At 49.7% G+C, this 13,725-nt stretch overlaps 1 protein-coding gene across 1 annotated transcript; it reads right to left on the bottom strand.

Annotated features, from left to right (window-relative positions):
* Positions 1-1,139: 1,139 nt before the first annotated feature.
* si:dkeyp-67a8.2 (myeloid-associated differentiation marker homolog) lies at positions 1,140-13,324 on the bottom strand. Its single transcript, XM_034556918.1, has 2 exons — positions 13,219-13,324; positions 1,140-2,668 (listed from the first exon to the last, which is right to left on the bottom strand). Exon 2 carries the CDS (start codon positions 2,569-2,571, stop codon positions 1,720-1,722), a length of 852 nt encoding a protein of 283 aa, XP_034412809.1. The 5' UTR covers positions 2,572-2,668; positions 13,219-13,324; the 3' UTR covers positions 1,140-1,719.
* Positions 13,325-13,725: the final 401 nt, after the last annotated feature.

Raw genomic sequence — 13,725 nt, 5'->3', positions numbered from 1 at the left:
GGTTCGAGAGGCAGGACTGAATCGTCAATAAAGTCCGGTTCAAGGGCGTTGTTAGGCCCGACGTGTAGCGGAGGGCCTAACAACGCCCTTGAACAGGACAAGATACACATCAGCTCAATACAATAAATATAGTTGGTCAAAAGTCACAATGAGAAGGGAAAGCAGTTGGTACTTTATGAGAGAATGATGTATGTGACATCAAAAGAGGCCCACAAGCATCAAAAACATCTCAAGTATCTAATCTCTTGTAACAGTATCGATGACTGTCTAGCAATATGAAAAAAAAATAGTTTAAAAAGAAATGAACTCACCGTCCATGTTGTCGAAAGTGAAGTAAAGGCGGAGCCACAGTCGGTCGGACAACATTGAATGAGAATGCATTTCCTGTATCTTATGTATAAGTAGTTTCTTTCTCTTGTCACGCCTGTTAGACCTTTAGCCGTTACGACAGTAGTTCTACCGCGTTCCCCAGTTTTCTCACGTGTCCTAATTCTAGAGCAGAAACTGTCAATTAAAACGCTGATCGCATATATTCCACTCTGTCAAACAAGAAGTAGTTCAGCTGTAAATCTAGAAGGAAATATTCCACTTAATCTACCTAATCAGACCTGGAGGTCGTTCTCCCACCAGGGCACAGCTCACCTGTAACAATACTTTAAACATATTCTCATAGGGGCACGATGAGGTGTCGGGCGTCCTCCATGAACACAAATCTGGACAGGGCTTCGTGGGACGAGGGTGATGTCATGAAACCACTGCACCAATCAAAATGTACCCATTCTTTGGAGTTGAAGTCAGTGCGACTGTCTTCTTCTGCTGGTTGCGGTGACTTCCTTTATGTCACCAAGCCCAGCGGCAACGTAGTGACCACATTCACACGTGGACAACAAGAGAGTTGTTATATTTCTAATTAAAAAGGAAACATTCTCCGCATCATTTTGGATAAACTTCAACTACTAATCGTTGGTATCCATCTAGCAGTTTGTATAAAAGTTGATTCTGAACGGCTAACTCTCTTTAATGTGATCTCAATAACGAGGAAATTGCAGTTGTGTCGGACACCTTTTTGCAGCTTCCTTTCCTGGAAAGGAAGTGACGGCGTGACACGGGCACCTTAAGCAAAAACACAACCACCAAAGTCACGGTGCATTTCACCACGTTAAAGTGAAAACTTTATTTTCTCAAACGCTTCAACACTGACACTTTACCTTTTCACAACCAACACTTGAAATGATGAAGGCACTTTTTTTTTGTGTGGCATTTTACAAATTGTAGCAAAACTCTGGCAACGAAGAAGATCTTAGGTACAGTATATAATATGAGAATAGATATGAAACATTTAACATCATATAGGTTCGGAAGAGGGCAACCAGGGGTCCTGTGTGTCTCAAATACAGGAAATGCATTTATTCTCACCAAAAAAACCAAAAAAACCTCTTCTGCTGTTCCAGTGTGTTGACTTCATTGGATTTTAACAGCATTGACTTTTACATTGTTCACGTTACACTTGTTGTTTAGCATTAGAGGTAAAACACTGCAGATATACACATACAAAGGAAATCTCATATCAGCATTCTAATAGACACCAAAAGGCATGACGAGTATTGTTTGGGCTCTTTTTGGTCATAAACAAAAGCTACACTTTTTTTCTGGAGAGCCATTCGACCTCTTTGCATCTTTATTTCCGTGCATCTCCCCCCTCCGTCATCTCTTTTCCTCTCAGGCGCTGACAAACACTAGTCTGGCCGTGTAGGCCAGGTCGGCGAGGTAAAGCAGGAAGTTGAGGCCGGTGAGCGCCGCCACGGCGATCGGCCTGGCCGTCGCTTGGCCGCGGCGCTTGTAGTGTTTGTCGAACTGGAACACGGGCCAGATGACGGTCGCCGTCATGTACATGATGACCGCCAGGAGCCCGTAAGCCCACAGGAACTTGGAGAAAGGGATGGGGAGGTGACCGGTGCACTCGCCCACGCACAGCACCACCACGGCCATGGAGAGGATGAAGCAGATGCAGTACACCGCCAAGCACCACCGGAGAGCCGCGTGGTGGTCGTAGGACACGGGGTCGCTGACCAGGATGAAGATGATGCAGGCCACAAAGGTCTGGCACACCTTCAGCAGCCCGGGAGCCGTAGCCATGTAACCTGCCACCTCTCCTGGCCTCGCTTTGGTCAGGCTCACCTCCCCCATGTAGGCCACCGCCGCCAGGCAGGAGAAGACGGTGGCGGCGATGCGGTAGTCTCGGACCTCTCCGAGGAAGCGCTGGTCCTTGAGGAAAAAGAGTGGGAAGATGACGGAGGCGGAGAGGCAGAGGAGTGAGGCGTAGCAAGCGATGGTGATGGGGAAGTTAGTCCAGGACACCGGGGCCCGGGCCTGGAGGCCGAACAGCTCCACCAGCAGGACCAGCAGGGTGCAGGCGAAGCTGAACGCCCAGCAGAAGATGCACCAGTCCGCCATGCCCCCGTGGTTCAGCGAGGCCCCGTGCGCCGCCACGCTGAACGCCACGCAGGTGAACAGCAGGGCGGCGACGCGCACCCATAGCAGCCGAGAGGTGGGCAACACGACCAGTGGCATTGTGGGATGTCGGGAGTCGGAAGAGGCTTTCTGAAGTCCAGCGAGGGGTCAAACCAGTCTTTGATGCGAGGTCTCGGCCGCTTGTCACTCGCACATTCTGCAGGAAGTCAACAACAGAGAGTCACAATAAATTCAAGCACAGTTTGATGCATGTAGATCCTCCTTTGGCGCTATTATTATATAGAAGTAGAACATTATACTTTTTTGATGCATGCATGCTCACTTTTCCAGTTTCCAATTACAGTTCTGTTCACCATCAAAAAGCATGCCATATGGATCTCACATATTTACCTAAATATTATCAACATGTGTGAGGAGCGTGTGTGGAACATGTGAGGAACATGTGTGGAACGTGTGTGAGGAACGTGTGTGAGGAACGTGTGTGGAACGTGTGTGAGAAACGTGTGTGAGGAATGTTTAAAGAACGTGTGAGGAGCGTGTAAGAAATGTGTGAGAGGAACGTGTGAGGAATGTGTGTGAGAAACGTGTGTGGAACGTGAGGAACATGCAGGAACGTGTGAGGAATGTGTGAGGAATGTGTGTGGAACGTGTGAGGAACATGCAGGAACGTGTGAGGAACGTGTGAGGAACATGTGAGGAACGTGTGAGAAATGTGTGAGAAACGTGTGAGGAACGTGTGAGAAGCGTGTGAGGAACGTGTGAGGAATGTGCAGGAACGTGTGAGGAACGTATGAGGAACGTGTGTGAGAGGAACGTGTGAGGAATGTTTGAAGAACGTGTGAGAGGAATGTGTGAGGAACGTGTGAGGAACTTGTGAGGAACATGTGAGGAACGTGCAGGAATGTGTGAGGAACGTGCAGGAACGTGTGAAGAACGTGCAGGAACGTGTGAAGAACGTGTGAGAGGAACGTGTGAGGAACGTGTGAGGAACGTGTGAGGAACGTGTGTGGAATGTGCAGGAACGTGTGAGGAATGTTTGAAGAACGTGTGAGGAGCGTGTGAGGAATGTGTGAGAGGAACGTGTGAGGAACGTGAGAGGAACGTGTGAGGAACGTGTGAGGAATGTGCAGGAACGTGTGAGGAACGTGCAGGAACGTGTGAGAAGCGTGTGGAGGAGCAGGAGGAAGAGAAGGAGGAGGAGGAGGAGGAAGAGAAGGAGGAGGAGGAAGAGAAGGAGGAAGAGGAGGAGGAAGAGCAGGAGGAGGAGGAAGAGAAGGAGGAGCAGGAGGAAGAGAAGGAGGAAGAGGAGGAGGAAGAGAAGGAGGAAGAGAAGGAGGAGGAGGAGGAGGAGGAAGAGCAGGAGGAGGAGGAGTAAGAGAAGGAGGAGGAGGAAGAGGAGGAGGAGGAGGAAGAGCAGGAGGAAGAGGAGGAGGAGGAAGAGAAGGAGGAGGAGGAGGAAGAGAAGGAGGAAGAGCAGGAGGAAGAGCAGGAGGAAGAGAAGGAGGAGGCATGGCCCTGTGACACTGATACTGGTCTGGTCTGCAGATGCTGACAGGTTGTTGAACTTTAAATGAACTTAGACATGAGCTCCAGGTTCAAGGACAAGAGCATGTTCTCCTCATGCTCTCCTCATGCTCTCCTCATGTTCTCCTCATGCTCTCCTCATGTTCTCCTCATGTTCTCCTCATGCTCTCCTCATGCTCTCATAATTTCCTCATGCTCTCCTCATGTTCTCCTCATGCTCTCCTCATGTTCTCCTCATGCTCTCCTCATGCTCTCCTCATGCTCTCATAATTTCCTCATGCTCTCCTCATGCTCTCCTCATGTTCTCCTCATGCTCTCCTCATGTTCTCCTCATGTTCTCCTCATGCTCTCCTCATGCTCTCCTCATGTTCTCCTCGTGTTCTCCTCGTGCTCTCCTCGTGCTCTCCTCATGCTCTCATGTTCTCCTCATGCTCTCATGTTCTCCTCATGCTCTCCTCATGCTCTTATGTTCTCCTCATGCTCTCCTCATGTTCTCCTCATGTTCTCCTCATGCTCTCCTCATGTTCTCCTCATGCTCTCCTCATGTTCTCCTCATGCTCTCCTCATGCTCTCCTCATGTTCTCCTCATGCTCTCCTCATGCTCTCCTCATGTTCTCCTCGTGTTCTCCTCGTGCTCTCCTCATGCTCTCATGTTCTCCTCATGCTCTCATGTTCTCCTCATGCTCTCCTCATGCTCTCATGTTCTCCTCATGCTCTCCTCATGTTCTCCTCATGTTCTCCTCATGTTCTCCTCATGCTCTCCTCATGTTCTCCTCATGTTCTCCTCATGCTCTCCTCATGTTCTCCTCATGCTCTCCTCATGCTCTCCTCATGCTCTCCTCATGTTCTCCTCATGTTCTCCTCATGTTCTCCTCATGCTCTCCTCGTGTTCTCCTCGTGTTCTCCTCGTGCTCTCCTCATGCTCTCATGTTCTCCTCATGCTCTCATGTTCTCCTCATGCTCTCCTCATGCTCTCATGTTCTCCTCATGCTCTCCTCATGTTCTCCTCATGTTCTCCTCATGCTCTCCTCATGTTCTCCTCATGTTCTCCTCATGCTCTCCTCGTGCTCTCCTCATGCTCTCCTCATGCTCTCCTCATGTTCTCCTCATGCTCTCATGCTCTCCTCATGCTCTCCTCGTGCTCTCCTCGTGCTCTCATGTTCTCCTCATGTACTCCTCATGCTCTCATGTTCTCCTCATGTTCTCCTCATGCTCTCATCATGCTCTCCTCGTGCTCTCATGTTCTCCTCATGTACTCCACATGCTCTCATGTTCTCCTCATGTACTCCACATGCTCTCATGCTCTCCTCATGTTCTCCTCATGCTCTCCTCATGTTCTCCTCATGTTCTCATGTTCTCCTCATGCTCTCCTCATGCTCTCCTCATGCTCTCCTCGTGCTCTCCTCGTGCTCTCATGTTCTCCTCATGTACTCCACATGCTCTCATGCTCTCCTCATGTTCTCCTCATGCTCTCCTCATGTTCTCCTCATGTTCTCATGTTCTCCTCATGTTCTCCTCATGCTCTCATGTTCTCCTCATGCTCTCCTCATGCTCTCATGTTCTCCTCATGCTCTCCTCATGTTCTCCTCATGTTCTCCTCATGCTCTCCTCATGTTCTCCTCATGTTCTCCTCATGCTCTCCTCATGCTCTCCTCATGTTCTCCTCATGCTCTCCTCATGTTCTCCTCATGTTCTCCTCATGTTCTCCTCATGCTCTCCTCGTGTTCTCCTCGTGTTCTCCTCGTGCTCTCCTCATGCTCTCATGTTCTCCTCATGCTCTCATGTTCTCCTCATGCTCTCCTCATGCTCTCATGTTCTCCTCATGCTCTCCTCATGTTCTCCTCATGTTCTCCTCATGCTCTCCTCATGTTCTCCTCATGTTCTCCTCATGCTCTCCTCGTGCTCTCCTCATGCTCTCCTCATGCTCTCCTCATGTTCTCCTCATGCTCTCATGCTCTCCTCATGCTCTCCTCATGCTCTCCTCGTGCTCTCCTCGTGCTCTCATGTTCTCCTCATGTACTCCTCATGCTCTCATGTTCTCCTCATGTTCTCCTCATGCTCTCATCATGCTCTCCTCGTGCTCTCATGTTCTCCTCATGTACTCCACATGCTCTCATGTTCTCCTCATGTACTCCACATGCTCTCATGCTCTCCTCATGTTCTCCTCATGCTCTCCTCATGTTCTCCTCATGTTCTCCTCATGCTCTCCTCATGCTCTCATAATTTCCTCATGCTCTCCTCATGCTCTCCTCATGTTCTCCTCATGCTCTCATAATTTCCTCATGCTCTCCTCATGTTCTCCTCATGCTCTCATAATTTCCTCATGCTCTCCTCATGTTCTCCTCATGTTCTCCTCATGCTCTCCTCATGTTCTCCTCATGCTCTCCTCATGTTCTCCTCGTGCTCTCCTCGTGCTCTCCTCGTGCTCTCCTCATGCTCTCATGTTCTCCTCATGCTCTCCTCATGCTCTCATGTTCTCCTCATGCTCTCCTCATGCTCTCCTCATGTTCTCCTCATGCTCTCCTCATGCTCTCATGTTCTCCTCATGCTCTCCTCATGTTCTCCTCATGTTCTCCTCATGTTCTCCTCATGTTCTCCTCATGTTCTCATGCTCTCCTCATGTTCTCCTCGTGTTCTCCTCGTGCTCTCCTCGTGCTCTCCTCGTGCTCTCCTCATGTTCTCCTCATGTTCTCCTCGTGCTCTTCTCGTGCTCTCCTCATGCTCTCATGCTCTCCTCATGTTCTCCTCATGCTCTCATGCTCTCCTCATGTTCTCCTCATGCTCTCATGCTCTCCTCATGCTCTCCTCATGCTCTCCTCATGTTCTCCTCATGCTCTCATCATGCTCTCCTCATGCTCTCCTCGTGCTCTCATGTTCTCCTCATGTTCTACTCATGCTCTCATGTTCTCCTCATGCTCTCCTCATGTTCTCCTCATGCTCTCATGTTCTCCTCATGTTCTCCTCATGCTCTCCTTGTGCTCTCCTCATGCTCTCATGTTCTCCTCATGTTCTCCTCATGTACTCCTCATGCTCTCCTCATGCTCTCCTCATGTTTTCATGCTCTCCTCATGTTCTCATGCTCTCCTCATGCTCTCATGTTCTCCTCATGTTCTCCTCATGCTCTCCTCATGTTCTCCTCATGTTCTCCTCATGCTCTCCTCATGTTCTCCTCATGCTCTCCTCATGCTCTCCTCATGTTCTCCTCATGCTCTCCTCATGTTCTCCTCATGTTCTCCTCATGCTCTCCTCGTGTTCTCCTCGTGTTCTCCTCGTGCTCTCCTCGTGCTCTCATGTTCTCCTCATGCTCTCATGTTCTCCTCATGCTCTCCTCATGCTCTCATGTTCTCCTCATGCTCTCCTCATGTTCTCCTCATGTTCTCCTCATGCTCTCCTCATGTTCTCCTCATGCTCTCCTCGTGCTCTCCTCATGCTCTCCTCATGCTCTCCTCATGCTCTCCTCATGTTCTCCTCATGCTCTCATGCTCTCCTCATGCTCTCCTCATGCTCTCCTCGTGCTCTCCTCGTGCTCTCATGTTCTCCTCATGTACTCCTCATGCTCTCATGTTCTCCTCATGCTCTCATCATGCTCTCCTCGTGCTCTCATGTTCTCCTCATGTACTCCACATGCTCTCATGTTCTCCTCATGCTCTCATGTTCTCCTCATGCTCTCATGTTCTCCTCATGCTCTCCTCATGTTCTCCTCATGCTCTCCTCATGTTCTCCTCATGTTCTCCTCGTGCTCTCCTCGTGCTCTCCTCATGCTCTCCTCATGCTCTCCTCATGTTCTCCTCATGCTCTCCTCATGTTCTCCTCGTGTTCTCCTCGTGCTCTCCTCGTGCTCTCCTCATGCTCTCCTCATGCTCTCCTCATGCTCTCCTCATGTTCTCCTCATGCTCTCCTCATGCTCTCCTCATGCTCTCCTCATGCTCTCCTCGTGCTCTCCTCGTGCTCTCATGTTCTCCTCATGTACTCCTCATGCTCTCATGTTCTCCTCATGTTCTCCTCATGCTCTCATCATGCTCTCCTCGTGCTCTCATGTTCTCCTCATGTACTCCACATGCTCTCATGTTCTCCTCATGTACTCCACATGCTCTCATGCTCTCCTCATGTTCTCCTCATGCTCTCCTCATGTTCTCCTCATGTTCTCCTCATGCTCTCATAATTTCCTCATGCTCTCCTCATGCTCTCCTCATGTTCTCCTCATGCTCTCATAATTTCCTCATGCTCTCCTCATGTTCTCCTCATGTTCTCCTCATGCTCTCCTCATGTTCTCCTCATGCTCTCCTCATGTTCTCCTCGTGCTCTCCTCGTGCTCTCCTCATGCTCTCATGTTCTCCTCATGCTCTCCTCATGCTCTCCTCATGTTCTCCTCATGTTCTCCTCATGCTCTCCTCATGTTCTCCTCATGTTCTCCTCATGTTCTCCTCATGTTCTCATGCTCTCCTCATGTTCTCCTCGTGTTCTCCTCGTGCTCTCCTCGTGCTCTCCTCATGTTCTCCTCATGTTCTCCTCGTGCTCTTCTCGTGCTCTCCTCATGCTCTCATGCTCTCCTCATGTTCTCCTCATGCTCTCATGCTCTCCTCATGTTCTCCTCATGCTCTCATGCTCTCCTCATGCTCTCCTCATGCTCTCCTCATGTTCTCCTCATGCTCTCATCATGCTCTCCTCATGCTCTCCTCGTGCTCTCATGTTCTCCTCATGTTCTCCTCATGCTCTCATGTTCTCCTCATGCTCTCCTCATGTTCTCCTCATGCTCTCATGTTCTCCTCATGTTCTCCTCATGCTCTCATGCTCTCCTTGTGCTCTCCTCATGCTCTCATGTTCTCCTCATGCTCTCATGTTCTCCTCATGTTCTCCTCATGTACTCCTCATGCTCTCCTCATGCTCTCCTCATGTTTTCATGCTCTCCTCATGTTCTCATGCTCTCCTCATGCTCTCATGTTCTCCTCATGTTCTCCTCATGCTCTCCTCATGTTCTCCTCATGTTCTCCTCATGCTCTCCTCATGCTCTCCTCATGTTCTCCTCATGCTCTCCTCATGTTCTCCTCATGTTCTCCTCATGTTCTCCTCATGCTCTCCTCGTGTTCTCCTCGTGTTCTCCTCGTGCTCTCCTCGTGCTCTCCTCATGCTCTCATGTTCTCCTCATGCTCTCATGTTCTCCTCATGCTCTCCTCATGCTCTCATGTTCTCCTCATGCTCTCCTCATGTTCTCCTCATGTTCTCCTCATGCTCTCCTCATGTTCTCCTCATGTTCTCCTCGTGCTCTCCTCGTGCTCTCCTCATGCTCTCCTCATGCTCTCCTCATGCTCTCCTCATGTTCTCCTCATGCTCTCATGCTCTCCTCATGCTCTCCTCATGCTCTCCTCGTGCTCTCCTCGTGCTCTCATGTTCTCCTCATGTACTCCTCATGCTCTCATGTTCTCCTCATGCTCTCATCATGCTCTCCTCGTGCTCTCATGTTCTCCTCATGTACTCCACATGCTCTCATGTTCTCCTCATGCTCTCATGTTCTCCTCATGCTCTCATGTTCTCCTCATGCTCTCCTCATGTTCTCCTCATGCTCTCCTCATGTTCTCCTCATGTTCTCCTCGTGCTCTCCTCGTGCTCTCCTCATGCTCTCCTCATGCTCTCCTCATGTTCTCCTCATGCTCTCCTCATGTTCTCCTCGTGTTCTCCTCGTGCTCTCCTCGTGCTCTCCTCATGCTCTCCTCATGCTCTCCTCATGCTCTCCTCATGTTCTCCTCATGCTCTCCTCATGCTCTCCTCATGCTCTCCTCATGCTCTCCTCGTGCTCTCCTCGTGCTCTCATGTTCTCCTCATGTACTCCTCATGCTCTCATGTTCTCCTCATGTTCTCCTCATGCTCTCATCATGCTCTCCTCGTGCTCTCATGTTCTCCTCATGTACTCCACATGCTCTCATGTTCTCCTCATGTACTCCACATGCTCTCATGCTCTCCTCATGTTCTCCTCATGCTCTCCTCATGTTCTCCTCATGTTCTCCTCATGCTCTCATAATTTCCTCATGCTCTCCTCATGCTCTCCTCATGTTCTCCTCATGCTCTCATAATTTCCTCATGCTCTCCTCATGTTCTCCTCATGTTCTCCTCATGCTCTCCTCATGTTCTCCTCATGCTCTCCTCATGTTCTCCTCGTGCTCTCCTCGTGCTCTCCTCATGCTCTCATGTTCTCCTCATGCTCTCCTCATGCTCTCCTCATGTTCTCCTCATGTTCTCCTCATGCTCTCCTCATGTTCTCCTCATGTTCTCCTCATGTTCTCCTCATGTTCTCATGCTCTCCTCATGTTCTCCTCGTGTTCTCCTCGTGCTCTCCTCGTGCTCTCCTCATGTTCTCCTCATGTTCTCCTCGTGCTCTTCTCGTGCTCTCCTCATGCTCTCATGCTCTCCTCATGTTCTCCTCATGCTCTCATGCTCTCCTCATGTTCTCCTCATGCTCTCATGCTCTCCTCATGCTCTCCTCATGCTCTCCTCATGTTCTCCTCATGCTCTCATCATGCTCTCCTCATGCTCTCCTCGTGCTCTCATGTTCTCCTCATGTTCTCCTCATGCTCTCATGTTCTCCTCATGCTCTCCTCATGTTCTCCTCATGCTCTCATGTTCTCCTCATGTTCTCCTCATGCTCTCATGCTCTCCTTGTGCTCTCCTCATGCTCTCATGTTCTCCTCATGCTCTCATGTTCTCCTCATGTTCTCCTCATGTACTCCTCATGCTCTCCTCATGCTCTCCTCATGTTTTCATGCTCTCCTCATGTTCTCATGCTCTCCTCATGCTCTCATGTTCTCCTCATGTTCTCCTCATGCTCTCCTCATGTTCTCCTCATGTTCTCCTCATGCTCTCCTCATGCTCTCCTCATGTTCTCCTCATGCTCTCCTCATGTTCTCCTCATGTTCTCCTCATGTTCTCCTCATGCTCTCCTCGTGTTCTCCTCGTGTTCTCCTCGTGCTCTCCTCGTGCTCTCCTCATGCTCTCATGTTCTCCTCATGCTCTCATGTTCTCCTCATGCTCTCCTCATGCTCTCATGTTCTCCTCATGCTCTCCTCATGTTCTCCTCATGTTCTCCTCATGCTCTCCTCATGTTCTCCTCATGTTCTCCTCGTGCTCTCCTCGTGCTCTCCTCATGCTCTCCTCATGCTCTCCTCATGCTCTCCTCATGTTCTCCTCATGCTCTCATGCTCTCCTCATGCTCTCCTCGTGCTCTCCTCGTGCTCTCCTCGTGCTCTCATGTTCTCCTCATGTACTCCTCATGCTCTCATGTTCTCCTCATGTTCTCCTCATGCTCTCATCATGCTCTCCTCGTGCTCTCATGTTCTCCTCATGTACTCCACATGCTCTCATGTTCTCCTCATGTACTCCACATGCTCTCATGCTCTCCTCATGTTCTCCTCATGCTCTCCTCATGTTCTCCTCATGTTCTCCTCATGCTCTCCTCATGCTCTCATAATTTCCTCATGCTCTCCTCATGCTCTCCTCATGTTCTCCTCATGCTCTCATAATTTCCTCATGCTCTCCTCATGTTCTCCTCATGCTCTCATAATTTCCTCATGCTCTCCTCATGCTCTCCTCATGTTCTCCTCATGCTCTCCTCATGTTCTCCTCCTGCTCTCCTCGTGCTCTCCTCATGCTCTCATGTTCTCCTCATGCTCTCCTCATGCTCTCATGTTCTCCTCATGCTCTCCTCATGCTCTCCTCATGTTCTCCTCATGTTCTCCTCATGTTCTCCTCATGCTCTCCTCATGTTCTCATGCTCTCCTCATGTTCTCCTCGTGTTCTCCTCGTGCTCTCCTCGTGCTCTCCTCGTGCTCTCCTCATGTTCTCCTCATGTTCTCCTCGTGCTCTTCTCGTGCTCTCCTCATGCTCTCATGCTCTCCTCATGTTCTCCTCATGCTCTCATGCTCTCCTCATGCTCTCATGCTCTCCTCATGCTCTCCTCATGCTCTCCTCATGTTCTCCTCATGCTCTCATCATGCTCTCCTCATGCTCTCCTCGTGCTCTCATGTTCTCCTCATGTTCTCCTCATGCTCTCATGTTCTCCTCATGTTCTCCTCATGCTCCTCATGTTCTCCTCATGCTCTCATGTTCTCCTCATGTTCTCCTCATGCTCTCCTTGTGCTCTCCTCATGCTCTCATGTTCTCCTCATGCTCTCATGTTCTCCTCATGTTCTCCTCATGTACTCCTCATGCTCTCCTCATGCTCTCCTCATGTTTTCATGCTCTCCTCATGTTCTCATGCTCTCCTCATGCTCTCATGTTCTCCTCATGTTCTCCTCATGCTCTCCTTGTGCTCTCCTCATGCTCTCATGTTCTCCTCATGCTCTCATGTTCTCCTCATGTACTCCTCATGCTCTCCTCATGCTCTCCTCATGTTTTCATGCTCTCCTCATGTTCTCATGCTCTCCTCGTGCTCTCATGTTCTCCTCATGTACTCCTCATGTTCTCCTCATGTACTCCTCATGTTCTCCTCATGCTCTCCTCTCCAGGTTCCAGGAGAAGAGGCTCTCCTCACGCTGACCCTGATGATCCTCCAAACTGAGTTACCTTTCGGCCATCAACTCGATGAGCTTCCTGTGTAATGAGACAGGAAGCAGACAGGAAGCAGCTAATGGCACCACCTAGGGAACCACGTGACCACCTAATCACTTTAGACATAAAGCCCGTTATTAGGTTGGATCTGTTCTTATACATCTCAGTTTATTAGAAAATATATATTTAATGTATTATCTTGTGGTGAAATCTGCGAGTTCGATCATGTACACGGTGTTATTACAAAGGGGGGGGGGGGGGGGGGCAGGAATGCAGAGGATTAATAACCATAAAACCAGAAGAGCAGACCGGTCTTCTCGTTTTATGGTTATTAATCCTCTGCATTCCTCGGTGCTGCTGCGCGTTCATGTTCCCGTGATGCTCGACGCGTTGCGCTGCTTTCACAGCCTCTTAAAGCTGTCCACGCGCATATGGTTTCACGCGTGGACTCCTGCGCGTGTCCCGTTGGAGAGCATCCCTCGTGGACGGGGCCGAGATGAGCTCCTCTAAAGGGGGAAGTGGACGCTTTCACACCGGCTCATTGCAGATGTTTTCCGGGCCCCAGAACAGCGGACATACCGCGCCCAACGCCCAGAAATAGACCCACGATAAACACAGCTACATCAACTCTCTGTGAGACAAACAAACAAACAAACAAACAAACACGCGTTTTAAAGCTCTTACCTTTGTTTCTTTAGTCTTCTTGGTATCTCTTGTCAGAAGAAGCCTAAAGTTCCTGTTCACGCCGTGCGCACTTGGAGACGCACCCCCTCTCTCCTCTGTCCCACGCCCCGCGTTGGCCATATTTGGTAAAGGGTTGAATCTCCCCCCCCCCCCCCCCCATCTGCTCCTTCGGGCCCCAGAATGCAGATTCACAAGAAGTGGAAGAGATGACGTAGTTACATCCGTCATTACGTCACACATAAGCTCGTAGTGATAATAATACATTGTTACATCGATACATGCAATACGTGAACATCTGTAAACATAAATAGATGTGATTCAAAATAAAGCACTTTTCAGTCCAATCAGACCTAAGAAACCCTGATTTCAATGGACACAAATGTATATTGCAGTAAAAAAAAAAGTAAGAGGAGGTTTTTTTAGAGCATAAATATATAAATAAACCATATTCTATGTTGACAGTATTTGATGCAAAACATAAACATAGTTCTCATGCCAGTTTACAGC

This window comes from Cyclopterus lumpus, chromosome 18 (genome assembly GCF_009769545.1).
Source record: "Cyclopterus lumpus isolate fCycLum1 chromosome 18, fCycLum1.pri, whole genome shotgun sequence".
Taxonomy (NCBI): domain Eukaryota; kingdom Metazoa; phylum Chordata; class Actinopteri; order Perciformes; family Cyclopteridae; genus Cyclopterus; species Cyclopterus lumpus.
Note: the sequence above shows the minus strand (reverse complement) of the source record. Positions and strands in the feature narration are given on the sequence as shown.

Bases quoted from the DNA above. Each gene is read 5' to 3' on its own strand.
- si:dkeyp-67a8.2 (XM_034556918.1), bottom strand. From the start codon at position 2,571: ATGCCACTGGTCGTGTTGCCCACCTCTCGGCTGCTATGGGTGCGCGTC.